The 15252-nt window shown below is 47.5% G+C and overlaps 1 protein-coding gene across 6 annotated transcripts in view; it reads left to right on the top strand.

The window, feature by feature from the left end:
• RIGI (RNA sensor RIG-I) overlaps nt 1-15252 on the top strand; it is a 506425-nt gene that overhangs the window by 85802 nt on the left and 405371 nt on the right. For all 6 annotated transcript variants that reach the window (XR_014970743.1, XR_014970727.1, XM_085634941.1 and 3 more), the window contains exon 3: nt 11521-11702. Coding sequence is in view for 4 of the 6 variants with exons in the window: in XM_085634941.1 (XP_085491067.1) it covers nt 11521-11702 (182 nt within the window). In the remaining 2 variants the exon portion in view is untranslated. The remainder of the gene's footprint in view (nt 1-11520; nt 11703-15252) is intronic.

The following is a 15252-nucleotide window of genomic DNA, read 5'->3' as shown; positions in this document are numbered from 1 at the left end:
GTGCGAGCACACCGTGCAAACGCCGCAGATTAAGGGCTGTGTTGCGATGGGGAATAAAGCCAGATTGGTCCTGATGAACCAAATCGCCCACCACACCGACCAGCCGATTGGCCAGTACCTTGGCGAGAATCTTGGGCTCCGCATTCAGTAGCGAAATGGGCCGATAGGATGTAACCCGGTCCCGAGGTCTCCCCTCCTTGTGGATGACCACGATTGTAGCCAGACGCTGGTCCAGCGGGAGGGAGCCCACCGAGTGTGCCGCCAGGAACATAGCCCGGAGGTGGGGTGCCAGCGTATCCGGTCGCAACTTGTACAACTCGATAGGGAGACCATTCGGACCCATGGCCTTGCCGGAAGCGACCGAGCGTATGGCGAGGGCGATCTCGTCGGAGGTGGGAGCGGCGTCCAACGACACCCTGTCATCCCCGGAAAGGGACGGCAGCGCGATATCACTGAGCAGGGCACGGGAATCCTCTTCCGAGCAGGGAGACACCGGGGAATACACCCCACGGAAATAATCCGCGAAGCAGGAGACAATTTCTTCTGGCTCAGTTACACACACACCATCCGTTTTCTCAATCAGCGGGACCACACGATTCGCTCTCTCTTTTTTGTCCAACCACGCCATAAGTTTACCAGCCTTATCACCCACATCATACAGTCGCCCCTGTTGCTCTCTACTGAGGCCCCTGGCCGCCTCCGTGACGAGGGCCCTATAGGCCGCTTGCTTGAGTTGGAGGACATGTTATGCGGCATCCGTCACCCCACCTTCTAAATTACCCTCCAACTCGGCTATTTCAGCCTCCATCCGGGTGACTGTGTCAGTATTGACATGTTATTGTGCAGTCAAATTGGACGATGAAGTCATTCACGGATGCACCTTCGGGCCAACATTCTCCCAACCTTTGCTTTGGTACTACACCCATTGGTGACAAAAGAAGGTTAAGTATTTGATTTTCTGTAACCAGGCCTGCCAATCGTCCACTTGCCACTTCTCTGTCTAAATTTTCTGCCACCACCTTGGGGTCATCCCTGCAGGAAGTTAAGTTCTGCGCCCATCCATCCTTGCATGGCACCTTGTAGGGTATCCGATACCCTGCATAAATCCTTCCCATAACAACCTAGCTGCTGCACCATGTAGGTATCTGAATATCCAAGGGTGCATTGCTTCCAGTTTAACTGCTGTAATCTCTTTTCCCCACTAGTCTTCTGTGCTTGCCCCCTCCCCCACCCTTCAGCAGTCTAGCTTGTATCCCCCCCTCCGTGCAGGCCAAGAATGGGCATTTTCATCTGCACTTGGAGCACTCATGCTTCAATCTACAAGGATACATTCGCAGAGTCCCCTAGTTGAATTTATAGCAAACTCCCACTGGACCCTACCGACTGTTCCCATCACCCCTCCTGGGGTGGGGTGTAAGTGAAAAACCTTATAAGGCAGTGGCAACCCATTGGCTGTATGCGCTGTTTGCAATGGTCTGGTGGGGGGTCATTAATTGTAACCACAATTCATTATCAAGTTCCCGCAAGACTTTGTGGACAATGCAATGTTTTTGGACCAAAATTCATCATCAGAGCCAGGCCTGGGCCACGAAGTGTAAGGGCACCCTAATAATGTCCACATACTTCCACAGTCCCACTCTGAACATTTCTCACATATGATATTCGTATATATAGCAAAGGCTGCCTTCCAAGTATCAAACTTGGTGAGCACCTGGGGACACTTGGCTTGCTCCCGTTCCTCTGCTTTGGACCCCTCCTTGCAGCTTGTCTCCCTAAGCAGTAGTTTGGATAAATCAACAAATTAATTTCCCAATATATTTTCCTTGGTGTTCAGCAACCGGTGGCCACTAAACTGGTCTGATATCCCTATATGTGGCACCTTTGCTGGCTGTTCTAGTCCTGCTTTTGTTCCAGTGTTGTCCTCTCTGCCCTTCTCCCCACTTCCCTTGGACACTTTTTTCCTGTCAATGTCTCAGCGTTGGACACCCTGTCCCCTCCAGTTTTTTACCCTTTGCTGGGGACTTCTCCCTCTTGAGCTGCCTCGGGCAGAGTCTCCGATCCCTAAATTTCCCATCCCCTCTGCTCAGCTGGGGCCCTCCTTCACTCCAGCACAAATCCCCTTGGCCTGCAGCTACCGCCTGCATGTGTTCACCTTGCCCTGGTCCCTCTGCTGCGGTGCTGCCCTGTGGTCCCCCTATATCCATGATCCCGCAATGTCTCCTTGAGTGGGACATAAAGAGGATCTGCCCGAAACTGCTCCCTCCTGGGTATCGCTAATTTGTCTGCAACTGATTTTATGGGTGTGCTGCACACTCTGCATATGTGGTCCTCCCCACCAGTGATCTAGTACCTCTCCCTGCCTTTCTGACGGCCCCCCTGAAACAAGGGAGTGCTCACCTGTGCGTCTTCCTCTGCTCATGCCAGGTGAATGCGCTTCTTCATTGGCCTCTTTTCGATCTCTGATCTGTACCTCCTCTTTGGTGGGCAACTCATGTGTTGTTTTCCCTTTCAGTCCTTGTGTTAGGTATACTGCGTTCTCCTGTGGTGATAGGAGAACTCACATATAAAGGGTTCCCTGCTTCCCCACTTCAAGGAGAATCAGATCCACCCCCCCCCCTCCTCCCAGTGCTCCAGTCCAACACCTCGGGGGGATCCCCATGGCAAACAGCCACTGGGACTGGCCTCCACCGAGGCTGCGTGTTGCAGGCGCGCCATGTCCCCCTCGTCAGCTGAGGGTTCTGACATTGGAGGTGGGAAGCGGCGCACCGCCCACAGGACTACCAACGCCTTCTCTACATCCATGTGAAATGAAGCCACAGAGGACTGCATCCTCTTACAACAGCGACACAGGAAAAAGTAATTTCCCCACCCACCCTGCATAGTGATGTGTCTGGCAGCCAAATGACCGCCCACCTCATTCCGCTTCTCCTTTTCTCCTCCCAAACTTACCGGGTGCAGAGGGTGACTGGGGCCCTCAGTCTGCAAGACTGAAAATACACATTTGTACTTGTAAGGCAGACCTACTGGCTTTGACAGTTCTTGGTAGGATTGACTCTCAAGGGCTAGCAAGGGCAAAGAATAAAGCTTACTTTTTGGTGCTGCAAGGTTAAAATATCAGACAGAGGTGATAGATGAATGGCACAAATAAATAAATTGTCAGTTCTTTTAGGACTCATAGACTTGCATTCTCTTATAGGTTCAGTAGTTTAACCTGGATGCGTTAGCTATACACTTTAAAATATGTATATCCAGATCTGAGTAGAATCTGAATGCTATGTGTTAAAAACAATGTCATGTCAGAAAGGTCCTGTATGATCTGCATGCTTTATAGGAAGTCTGGAGTTTTCTGTGAGGTATTCAAAAAGTATTGTGTCCTCGGTATTTGCTAATGTCAAGGCTGTCACGAGAACCAGCAGTCACTAAAGCAGGTCTTCTTCAGCTCTTCATCACACAGCAAGGGTTTGGAAGTGCTGTTGAGCCAGCCATGTCGAAACATGTGAGCAGGGACAGGTTCCAGGCTTTGGGGGACCATGAATCCAGGTCCAGGTCCAGGAATCAAAAGGCATGCTCGACGGCAAGCAGAAGCACAAGGGGCATTTTTAGTAACAATTTTTATATAGTGTACTGACTATACAGTACTTTTCCTGTTTAGAAGTAGTATGAATAAACAGGTATTACTGTTACTCAGGTCAGTACAACTTATTTTATCACCCAAGAAGAGTGAAAGGGTGAGTTTAGCTTGCTGGGATTCAACTTGTGACCTGCAGATCACTGCATGCCATGTTTAACTCAGTGCAGCAAACAAGGTGACGGAAAGAATGCTTGAATGAATCTCAGCCACTGGTAATTGCAAGGGGCAACATCCCAAGGCATCATTTTTCACCCAACTATGTCACTATAGACAGAGACCAGCCATATGCAAATCTGTCTTGGTTATCCACCAATAGGGACAGTCCAGCCCAAACTGACAGCCATGTCTCTGCCGGACAAGAAGACATGCAACCCCGAATCGGTTTCAAACTGCTTAGGCCTTGCCCTTGAGGTATAGCTTGAGTCCGATTACATAGTGAATAGGGGGCCTTCATCCCGGCATACCCTGCACACTTAGGGCCCGATTACGAGTCTGGAGGTCTGAGTATTGCCAGACTCGTGGTGCCATGGCGGGGGCAGTCTAGCAGCCACCACATTATGAGCCTAGTGGTCGTGCCGCCCTGGGACCACCGACTCTGCCATGGAACCGCCGTTCCCTGGCGGTGGCGCCGCGGCCTAGCGGCATCTATATGCTTGGCAGACTGCCACAGTACCGCCAAGCATATTACGACTTTCATCACCACCACTGATTTCAAGGTGGTGTTTCCTCCATGGAAACAGTGGCGGTGAGGAAAGAAAGGGGGCCCTGCTGGGCTCCCTTGTGCCACACGCCTTACGGATGCACACAGTGGGGCACAAAATGTTCCCACCTGTGTGCATGAACAGAAATTCCAGCAAGGCATGGACTTTTCAGTCCATGTCATGCTGGAGCTTCTTTTGACTTTCCCATTGAGGTGCCTAGTTTATAGGCACCGCTGTGGGAACAGCAAAGGAAATGACCTCCAATGACTTAAAAAATCATTGTTCGAGGCATGTGGGCTGCTAAATTCATATCTGTGCATAGATCGCCGCCTAGTGTTGGGTCCGGATGATTGCACATTGTTGTCCTGGAAGAGTCTTCGAAGCATCCTGAGATGGGTGACTCCTCCCCTGGACCACAGTGCGCATGGGTATCCTCTCCATCCCCAGATTGTTTTTTTCCGCCATTGGGTTCGGATGCAACTATCTTAGCTCAACTTCGGAATACTTAGTTTAGGCCAAAAGGCCTATAGTTTTCGTCGGTACAGTTACCGTTCGGTGTCGACTACTAGTCCTAGTGCTCCACACCCTTTTCAAACTTTCGATTCGAATTGATCAAAATTCGATGCTCCATCGACGATGGAATCGAGAACTCCGTTCAAGAGGTGTCCGTTGTGCCACGCCAAGTACCCTCACATCGACGTCCACCTGGTCTGTAACAAATGTCTCTCGCCGGATCACGACGAATCAAAATGCATGGCCTGCGCGCGGTTCCGATCCAAGAAAACTCTACGGAACCGACGGGCAGCGAGACTCGAGGCGCAGCAGGCAGCGCCCGCACCCACCAACATATTCAGCACCGAGGACGAGGACGCCGAGAGCGTGGAAGAAATACTATCTAGCCCCGCTTCGGAGCATGGTTCCCGATCGGACGACGATGACGAAGAGCTCTTTCGACGTGAAGAAGCCGTCGACGAGGTAGGGGACATCGACGAAGCCTATGGGGCTGAAGAGGACAGCTCTCCCGAGGAGTTAGGCCAATCCGTCGAAACGGAGACCGAAATTAGTCGTCAGGCTCCGGTCGAGGGATCGCCTTCGGGCCTTACCCAAGACCTAATCCATGGTTCTTCGGCCCCGCCTTCCGGCCCGGCAACGAACACTATGCAAGAGCCAATATTACCCAAGACGACCGGGTTGTTAAACCCAAAAACATCCATCGCTCCAGTCCCTTCAAAATCGAAAGCGAAACTGGTGGTGGTCGGATCAAGGGCGTCGAAACAGTCCGCTGCCCCGGCACCGACGCCGGAAAAAGTCGTCGGCTCCGAACGCGTACAGAAAGACTTCGGCGCCGAGCTCACCGCAGCAGACGCGGTCGACGCTCAGAAGAGGCGCGCACTCGTGCACCACAAGGCGCCGACACCTTCGGTGCCGACACCGAAGCCCGTCGCCTCCGCAGTCAAAATGGCCACCTCGGCAACGTCGACGCCTAAAGCACCGATGCCAAAGAAGTCCTCGACTACGTCGACTGTCGATGCATCCCTTCAAGCCAGTGACCCCCTTCCGACAAAAAAGTCGGGGTCGGCCTCCACACCTACTACCAAGATGCCCACCAAACCACCATCTCAGTTTGCTGTGCAGCAGGTCTCTGCCTCTCTCCAACGTATCCGGGACCAGGTAGCCCTCCACTCTACCTCGGGTCCCCACACTACCTCACCCGGTACAGTGCACTCGGAGCCCACCAACATCACCTTTGGGCTGCCACCGACATCGGCACCGAAACTCTTTCAAATTAGGACACGTGTCCTCCACACACAGTCCACCGCCTCTGGCCTAACAGAACACGACCCTTCAGGGCCACAGTTTATCGACGCCGACACGGGCAGGCTCATGCTCCACAAGCGCAAGATCACGCCAGTCAGGGAAGAGGTGCCATACAAAATTCCTCTTAAACGCAAGCTACCGGCGGAGCAGGAACCAGTGTTACAAGAACACTTCCATCCCCTCCAACTAGCTCCGCAGTCCTTTTCTCCTACCCCTTCTGAATCGGACACAATGCAGGAATATGGTGGGGACGATACCATCTACCCCGGGGACGCAGATCCCGATGACACACAGGATCCTGATCAGGCATGGGATGACCCCACAGACCCAAGTGTCACGCCACATGCTCAGGATGCGCAACTCTACAATATTAAAACTTCTCCTACAGAGGACACGGCCGCATTTAATGCCCTTATCGAACGGGCAGCTGCTCATCATGGGGTGGAACTGCACTCTGACGCCATTGAGGAGGACTTCCTGCTTGACACTTTCGCATCTTCGGAAAGAACTGTCAAGACTCTGCCCATGCTTAAAGGGGTTCTGAAGCCTGCTAAAGACATTTTCAAGGACACCACAAGAGCCCGAGTGTTAAACCCCAGGATTGAAAAGAAATATAAGCCTGCACCTGGTGACCCTAAATACATTAGGGGTCAGTTGCCATTAGACTCTATGGTGGTTGCCAACGCTCGCAAAAGAGCCCACTCACAGACAACTGGTGATGCTCCTCCCCCCGACAAAGAGTCAAAGGTCCTTGAAACATCTGGCAAACGTGTGGCAGCGCAAGCAGCCAATATCCTGCGCATCGCCAATACACAAGCACTCCTGGCACGTTATAACAGGTCACATTATGACACCCTAGAGTCACTGCTCCAACACCTACCAGAGGAGTATAAAGAGTCAGCGGAGCTCCTCATTAGAGAAGGACAACTCCTCACTAATGCGTCCATAAAATGCGCCCTAGACGCAGCTGACACAGCGGCCAGGGCAATAAACACAAGTGTCATGTTACGACGCCATGCCTGGTTACGCATCTCAGGCTTCAACCCCGAGATCCAAAACAATATCCTCAACTTACCGGTTAACACGGAATTTTTATTTGGCCCAGATGTTGACACTACCCTAGAGAAAATAAAAAAAGACACAGATACTGCCAAATCTATGGGGGCGCTACAAACCCAACAATTTCATAGTGGCTCCTTTCGTCGCACTGGAAATAGGGGAACGTCAAGGGGCCAGGGGTCACAACAACAGTATGCTAAAGGTAGCACACAGACCACCTACGACAAAAACAACAGGGGTGGATATCGTGGATCCAGCGCCAAGGGTAGGGGACGTGGATATGGCAACACCAGGTCCTCCCCAAAAAACAAACAGTGACGCCCTCTCCCTACCCCCCGACCACTTAACACCTGTCGGGGGACGACTCCAGCTGTTCCTGCCCGCATGGAAGAACATCACCACGGACAGGTGGGTCAGGGACATCATTCAACATGGGTACTGTCTGGAACTAACTTCCACTCCACCCAACATACCACCAAAGCACCGTCCTATGTCAGCCGAACACTTAGATTTACTCCAGCAAGAAGTGCTTGCTATGCTCGCAAAAGGGGCCATAGAAGTAGTGCCCACCACTCAGCAGGGCACAGGAGTGTACTCTCTGTACTTCTTGATCCCAAAAAAAGACGGCTCGCTCAGACCTATCCTAGACCTGCGACCCCTAAACCTATATATACTGTCGGAGCATTTCCATATGCTCACCCTCCAACAGGTTCTCCCACTACTCACTCAGGGGGATTTCCTAGCTACACTAGACCTGAAGGATGCATACTTCCACATACCAATACACCCTTCACACAGGAAATACCTCAGATTCACCATTCAAGGGAATCACTATCAGTTCAAAGTTCTCCCCTTCGGAGTAACAACAGCACCCAGGGTCTTTACCAAGTGCCTGGCGACAGTGGCCGCACATCTGCGAAGACAAAATATTCACGTCTTCCCTTATTTGGACGACTGGCTAGTTCAGGCCAAATCAGCACAACAATGTGCCGCCCACATGTCCCACACCATTCACCTTCTTCACGATCTGGGATTCTCACTAAATTACCCAAAGTCAAGTCTCCAACCTGCGCACGTACAACAGTACTTAGGCGCTACAATCAACACTCTGGCTGCCACAGCTCAGCCAACTTTAGTGAGAATCAACAGCATGCAACTGCTGATCTCAAAATTCAAACCTCAACACTCCCTGCCGGCGCGAGTGTTCATGCAGTTGATAGGCATGATGGCCTCCTGCATCTTCATAGTCCCACACGCGAGACTACATATGCGCCCGCTTCAGGAGTGCTTAGCACGTCAGTGGAATCAGGCTCAAGGACAGTTGAAAGACCTAGTGTTGGTGAGCGGTTGGGCATACAACTCTCTGCATTGGTGGAATCCACAAAACCTTTGCAAGGGCCGACCGTTCCAAGAGCCTGTTCCACAAATAATACTGACAGCGGACACGTCTCTCCAGGGATGGGGAGCTCATGTACTCAATTACACAGTGCAGGGACTATGGACTACACAACAAAAGAAGATGCACATCAACCTTCTGGAACTGATGGCAATCTTCCTGGCAATGAAAGCATTCAAAGTACACCTGTGCAACAAGGTCATGTTGATCCGGACGGACAACATGACTGCCATGTACTACATACAGAAGCAGGGAGGAACACACTCTCCACAGTTGTCTCATCTGGCTCAGAGCATGAGGAAGTGGGCCATTCAGAGGAACATATTCCTCATGGCGGAACACCTCCCAGGCAAAGACAACCAGATGGCGGATCTGCTCAGCAGACACAGCCACCAGATGCACGAGTGGGAGTTACACCCATCAGTGCTCCAACCGTACTTCCAGCAGTGGGGTCATCCAGAGATAGACCTATTCGCCACAAGGGAAAACGCAAAATGCCAAAGCTTTGCCGCCAGGTTCCCACATCCACAGTCACAGGGCAATGCGATATGGATGAACTGGTCCGGCAGATTTGCGTACGCTTTTCCCCCAGCGCCGTTGATACCGCTAGTGGCACGCAAACTGCGACAGCACTCTCTGACACTCATCCTGGTTGCTCCAACATGGGCACGCCAGCCATGGTACACCACCTTTCTGGAACTTTCCGTGGTGCCGCATCAAAGGCTGCGGATCAAACCCGCACTTTTGACGCAGAACCATGGAGAAATTCAACACCCGGATCCGCAACAGCTGAACCTGGCAATCTGGCTCCTGAAGTCTTAGAGTTTGGCTACCTAAACCTGCCACCTGACTGTATGGAGATCATTAAGGAAGCTAGGAGACCCATTACCAGAGCTTGCTATGCATCCAAATGAAAGAGGTTTGTCATTTATTGCAACAACAACCACATTAACCCGCTAGACGCATCTATTCAGAACATAATCTGCTATCTATTACACCTATACCGATGCAATCTGGCATACACCTCAATACGTGTCCATTTAACAGCAATAGCAGCCTACCTCCAAAACAGGCAGCACCTCTCTTTATTCAGAGTGCCTGCCATCAAAGCCTTCTTGGAAGGACTTAAACGGGTGATTCCCCCAAGGCACCCCCCGGCACCGGTGTGGAACCTCAACTTGGTCCTCACCAGACTAATGGGTCCACCCTTTGAACCTCTCCATTCTTGTGAGATTCAATTCCTCACCTGGAAAGTGGCTTTCCTGGTTGCCATCACTTCCTTAAGAAGAGTTAGTGAACTCCAGGCACTAACCATTCAGGAGCCATTTATACAAGTTCACGCAAACCGGGTCGTACTACGTACCAACCCCAAGTTCATGCCTAAAGTAATATCGCAGTTCCACATGAACCAAACCATTGAACTGCCGGTTTTCTTCCAAAACCCACAAAATATCGCTGAGAGGATGCTCCACACACTAGATGTCAAAAGGGCCCTCATGTACTATATTGACAGAACTAAAAACTTTAGGAAGACTAAACAACTCTTCGTTGCCTTCTCTCCACAACACAAAGGCAACGCCATTTCCAAAGCAGGTATAGCCAGATGGATCGTTAAATGTATCCAAATTTGTTATCAAAAAGCTAAACGCACATTAACGATTCCTCCACGAGCCCATTCAACACGGAAGTTAGGGGCGTCCATGGCTTTCCTGGGAAACATTCCTTTACAAGAAATATGTAGAGCAGCCACATGGTCCACTATACATACATTTACCAAACACTACTGTGTAGATGTACACTCAAAACAGCAGGCTGCTGTAGGACAGGCTGTTCTCAAAACTCTTTTTCAGACTGCTGCAGCTGGCACGGGTGGCCGCCGCTAATAGGAGGTACTGCTGTGTATTCTATGCACAGATATGAATTCAGCAGCCCACATGCCTCGAACTGATTATGCTACTTACCAGTATGCATCTGTTCTTGGCATGTAGGGCTGCTGACATTCATATCGCCCACCCTCCTCCCCGGCGCCTGTCGCAGCTGCAGCTCTCAGAATTACTGTATAGCATGGTCATCACTTCCTGTATCTACTCCATCACTGCCACAATGGCGAAAAACAATCTGGGGATGGAGAGGATGCCCATGCGCACTGTGGTCCAGGGGAGGAGTCACCCATCTCAGGATGCTTCGAAGACTCTTCCAGGACAACAATGTGCAATCATCCGGACCCAACACTAGGCAGCGATCTATGCACAGATATGAATGTCAGCAGCCCTACATGCCAAGAACAGATGCATACTGGTAAGTAGCATAATCAATAGGGTGTACGGTCCTCACGCGGGTTTGGTTGTGCGGCAGCGGGGTGGTCTCCGTCAAGCTCATAATCGGGCCCTTAGGGCAGTGACAGCAACAGAAAACAGTTTCTGAATTAATCTCAGCCACTGGTGAGTACTTGGGACACTTTCCAGTTCATCATTTTCCATTTAACCCTCTAGCCACTCTAATCATTAGGCCAGCTGTATGAAATCAGTCTTGGGCCCACAAAACCACCCATGACTGCCTTCGAATGCTTGTTAGTGGGAAGTGATTGCAGTAGTTCATGCAGGTATTTCAACCATATTTGTTATTCTCATCGTGAAAAGCTGAGGCTGTCTATTGATGGGCAGTTGACAACGGTTAAGCAATAAACCCAATAGCGCGCCCTCTTAAAAGTTAAACGTGCACGTGGACAGTCTCATTACCATGACCCAGTGAATAAGACTTGATGACAATTACTCACAGTCCCATATGTGTTGAAAAAGGCTTGGCATTGTGTTACAGATGTGGAGTCCGGAATCGTTGGGCTTGTGAATCAGGGACAAAGAGGAAAGGTCGCTGATTAAGACAGAAGCATCATTGTTTAATTATTTGTGTTTCAGGTTACACAGGCCTTTCTCAAGCAATCGAAGAGTGGAATTTTGAGAAAATTGAAAGTTTGGAAGCATTTAGGAATCTTTTGCGTGCCATTGAACCAAAAGTCAAAAATGAAATTGACCCTCGAAATATTATCACCCACCTCACCAGCTGCATTATAGACAGAGACATTGAAGAAATTCGGCAGGTATGTTTTCCATGTAGTCTACCGCAGATGATTGTGACCTTTTCATAAGAAAATATTGTAATTGAAAAAGTTCTGTTCTAATCTTTTGTTGTAAATTAATATGTGACGGCCCGAAAGAGGGAGTAGACTATTTAGCAGTAACGTGAATGCATGAATGTGTGACAAGGTTCCCTGTGCTTATAAAACATTTGAAGCAACTGAATGCTGTTTTTACTTGCTTGGTAGGTAACAGTGCTGAAGTCATAGAGCATGTGCCTCCATGTGTAGGTGGATAGACACTTGCCCTAAGACATCCTCAAACTCTACACACACACGCATACACACACACACACGCACGCACGCACGCACGCGCACACACACACGCACACACACACACACACACACACAGGGCCAGATGGCCCAGCTCTATTGATCTTGCCCCCCTTGTGCCCCACCACCACTGCTGCTTAATGTGCCAGGAGGCGACACAAAAAAAACAGTCTGCACCTTGCCATTACATTAATTTCTCTAACTGTCTGATTGCAAAGCAGTGTTGTTTGCTTACATTTTTAAAATCTGACTTAATACGGATGTGTTTACATAGCTCTAGCTAGATATAAATATATACATTTATATACACGCATACAAAGTCAAACATTTAAAGCAAATGTGTGTGCGTGCGTGTCTGTTTATTCACTGAAAAAACAAAGGTTAAAGTGGTTTTATAGTTAGGCATGGTAATAAGATCTTCCCTTATATTAAAAAAACCTTAATAATTCACTGAAAAAACCAACTTTTAAAGAGACATTATAGTTAGTTGTTGAAATAAGATACAAAACTAACGTTAAAAAATCAAAAACAATGAATTCACCAGTTATAATTTACTGAACTAGCTACAACTTGCACTACTTATGACCTCACACATTCCATCACTAAATTACATTATCAATGACGTCACACATGACATCTGAAATCCTCTGGGTCCACCCCAGCCCCACTAATGCCAAGGGGTCAAGGTGTCTCTACCCTGCCCCTTATATGTTTTTATTCATTTTATTTAAAGTTCAGTGCATGGGGAATGAGTCCTTCAGTATCGAAAGGGATGACAGGAGTTAAATCTCCCTCTAGGAATCAGAGACAGTGCTTAATTAGTAAAAAAACCAAAATAAGTGCCAGGGCCCTCGTCCGGAGGATGCTGCAGCTAGCGCCAATCATTGCCCCTTCCAGAACTCACAATGACAGTATCAACAGAACTACTAACCATCACACTTGTACAAGTGTGGCAATTCAGGCTATTCCAGCACCCAAAACTTTAAGAATGGAGTGGGAGGCAAGTATAAGTAATTTTTAATGATGGCTGAATAAAACCACAACTGTTGTGTTCATAGTTAAATTAGACAAACAGCACCACCATGTGGCGGTGTTACCCATTAAGTGCCGGTACTGAGCACCAGAAACCACTGGGTCAAATTAGGAACTGATCAGAGTCCTGTATTTTTAAAAATGTCAGAACTGTAGGACCAACTGTCCTGATATACCTAACTTTTTGACACCTTAATGAATGCATCAAGCACTTCTTTGAACACAATTATGTCAAAAACGGCTGAACAGATTTAAACCAAATCACAAAAAAGCATACTTTCTGAGTAAAATTCTAACTTTCTACCACATTTGGTGTAATTCCTCTGTGCCATTTTTTCGGTATCGAGAGCAAATTTTCCTCTATAAATGAACATGGGAAATCAATGTTTTGAGACTCTCTTCCCTCTTTTTTTTCTTGGTCCCCTCTTGATAGATGAGTACAACATACACGTATATATGTGTATATATGTATATATATATTCACTGAAAAAACCATAGGTTTCAGAGACGTTATAGTTAGAAATTAGCATTTACAAAACCTTAGAAATGCACAGAAAAAACCATAGGTTTCAGGGATGTTAATAGTCAGCTGGCCATTTCACTGGTACAAAACCAGAGAAATTCCTCCGTTATAGTTAGTTCTGCTAACTATAACTCTCGCGCCCGCAATGCACTGCTGATGATGTCACATATTGCATCATTCATGACATGGTCAGTGACATCACTGATGACATTGCAAATGACATCACTGATGACATCACTGATGACATCATCCAGTGAATGTAGTTTAGCTTGAAATTTAAATATGTATTATATATATATATATATATATATATATATACCAATCTGTATTGAAGATTGAGTGGATATATAACTGTCTGGATGGAGGATTTAGTAGCTGTCTGACTGTCTGTTTAAGTGAGTAATTAAAAGTGTCTCACTTAATACATGGATTAGTAACTAAACTATGTGAATGTGTGCATCACTGTCTCTGCTGTTGTATAACATGCTGCATCAGTTGGTCACTAACTACATGAGTGTGTATATTAGTTATTGATTAGTTGGGTGAGTATTTTTATGGGACACTGAGTTTGTGTGTGGTTGGATGGGGTGTGTGTAACTCTATGCATAGATGTGTGAATGGTTGAATGACTAGGTGTATAGGTTTAAGAGAGCATGTGGAAACAGTTGTTTGGTTGACTGAGTGTATTTGTATGTTGGTGAGCGAATATATGTTTTAGTTGTACATCTTCAACAAAGTAAAAAAATAAAAGGCATTGTATGTGAGAGTTGGTGTATATAAATAAGTATGTGTAAGAGTCAGTGATTGTGAGAGTAACTATATGAATGAGTGTATAATTGTAATGGTGATTTTTTAACATATTAACTATGAGTTACTATGTGTTTAAATAAATGAGGTGTTGTTGGATAATTGTGTCAGTGAGTAAATGTAAGTGTGATAAATTTTTTTCATGAGTGAGTAGGATGACTGCATAACCGACTAAGATGACTGCTGTTGTGTCAATGTCTATATATGTGTATAAGTGCATTTGATAGTGTTCAATTAATTAGTGACTGCATGTATAAATCATTCTGTTGTTGAATGGGAAGTTGTGTGTGTAGACTTAGGAATCAGTGAGTGGGTATGTAGTAACTGGTATTGGTGTGTCAATGGTTTCAAATATGGTACTCTGTATTTTACAGTGAGTGATGAAAGGTTATACTAGTGTATGATGAGGTCTATCAGATTGTCACATGGATGATGTCATCAGTGATGTCATTTGAGATGTCATCAGTGATGTCATCAGTGATGTCACTGACCATGTCATGAATGATGCAATTTGTGACATCATCAGCAGTGCATTGCGGGCGCGCGAGTTATAGTTAGCAGAACTAACTATAACGGAGGAATTGCTCTGGTTTTGTACGAGTGAAATGGCCAGCTAACTATAACACCCCTGAAACCTATGTTTTTTTCTGTGAATTTCTAAGGTTTTTTAAATGCTAATTTCTAACTATAACGTCTCTGAAACCTATGGTTTTTCCAGTGAATATATATATATATATATATATATATATATATATATATACATATATTATCTACTGGCGGTCGCCAGTAGATAGTTATAGTTAGGATCGTGTTTCCATAGGAAATCTCAAAATTCTATTTTGAATAACTTTGGCACCGTTTGACGAATCCTCGCGAAAT

The sequence above is a fragment of the Triturus cristatus genome, chromosome 2_1 (genome assembly GCF_964204655.1).
Source record: "Triturus cristatus chromosome 2_1, aTriCri1.1, whole genome shotgun sequence".
NCBI classification, from domain to species: Eukaryota; Metazoa; Chordata; class Amphibia; order Caudata; family Salamandridae; genus Triturus; species Triturus cristatus.
Note: the sequence above shows the minus strand (reverse complement) of the source record. Positions and strands in the feature narration are given on the sequence as shown.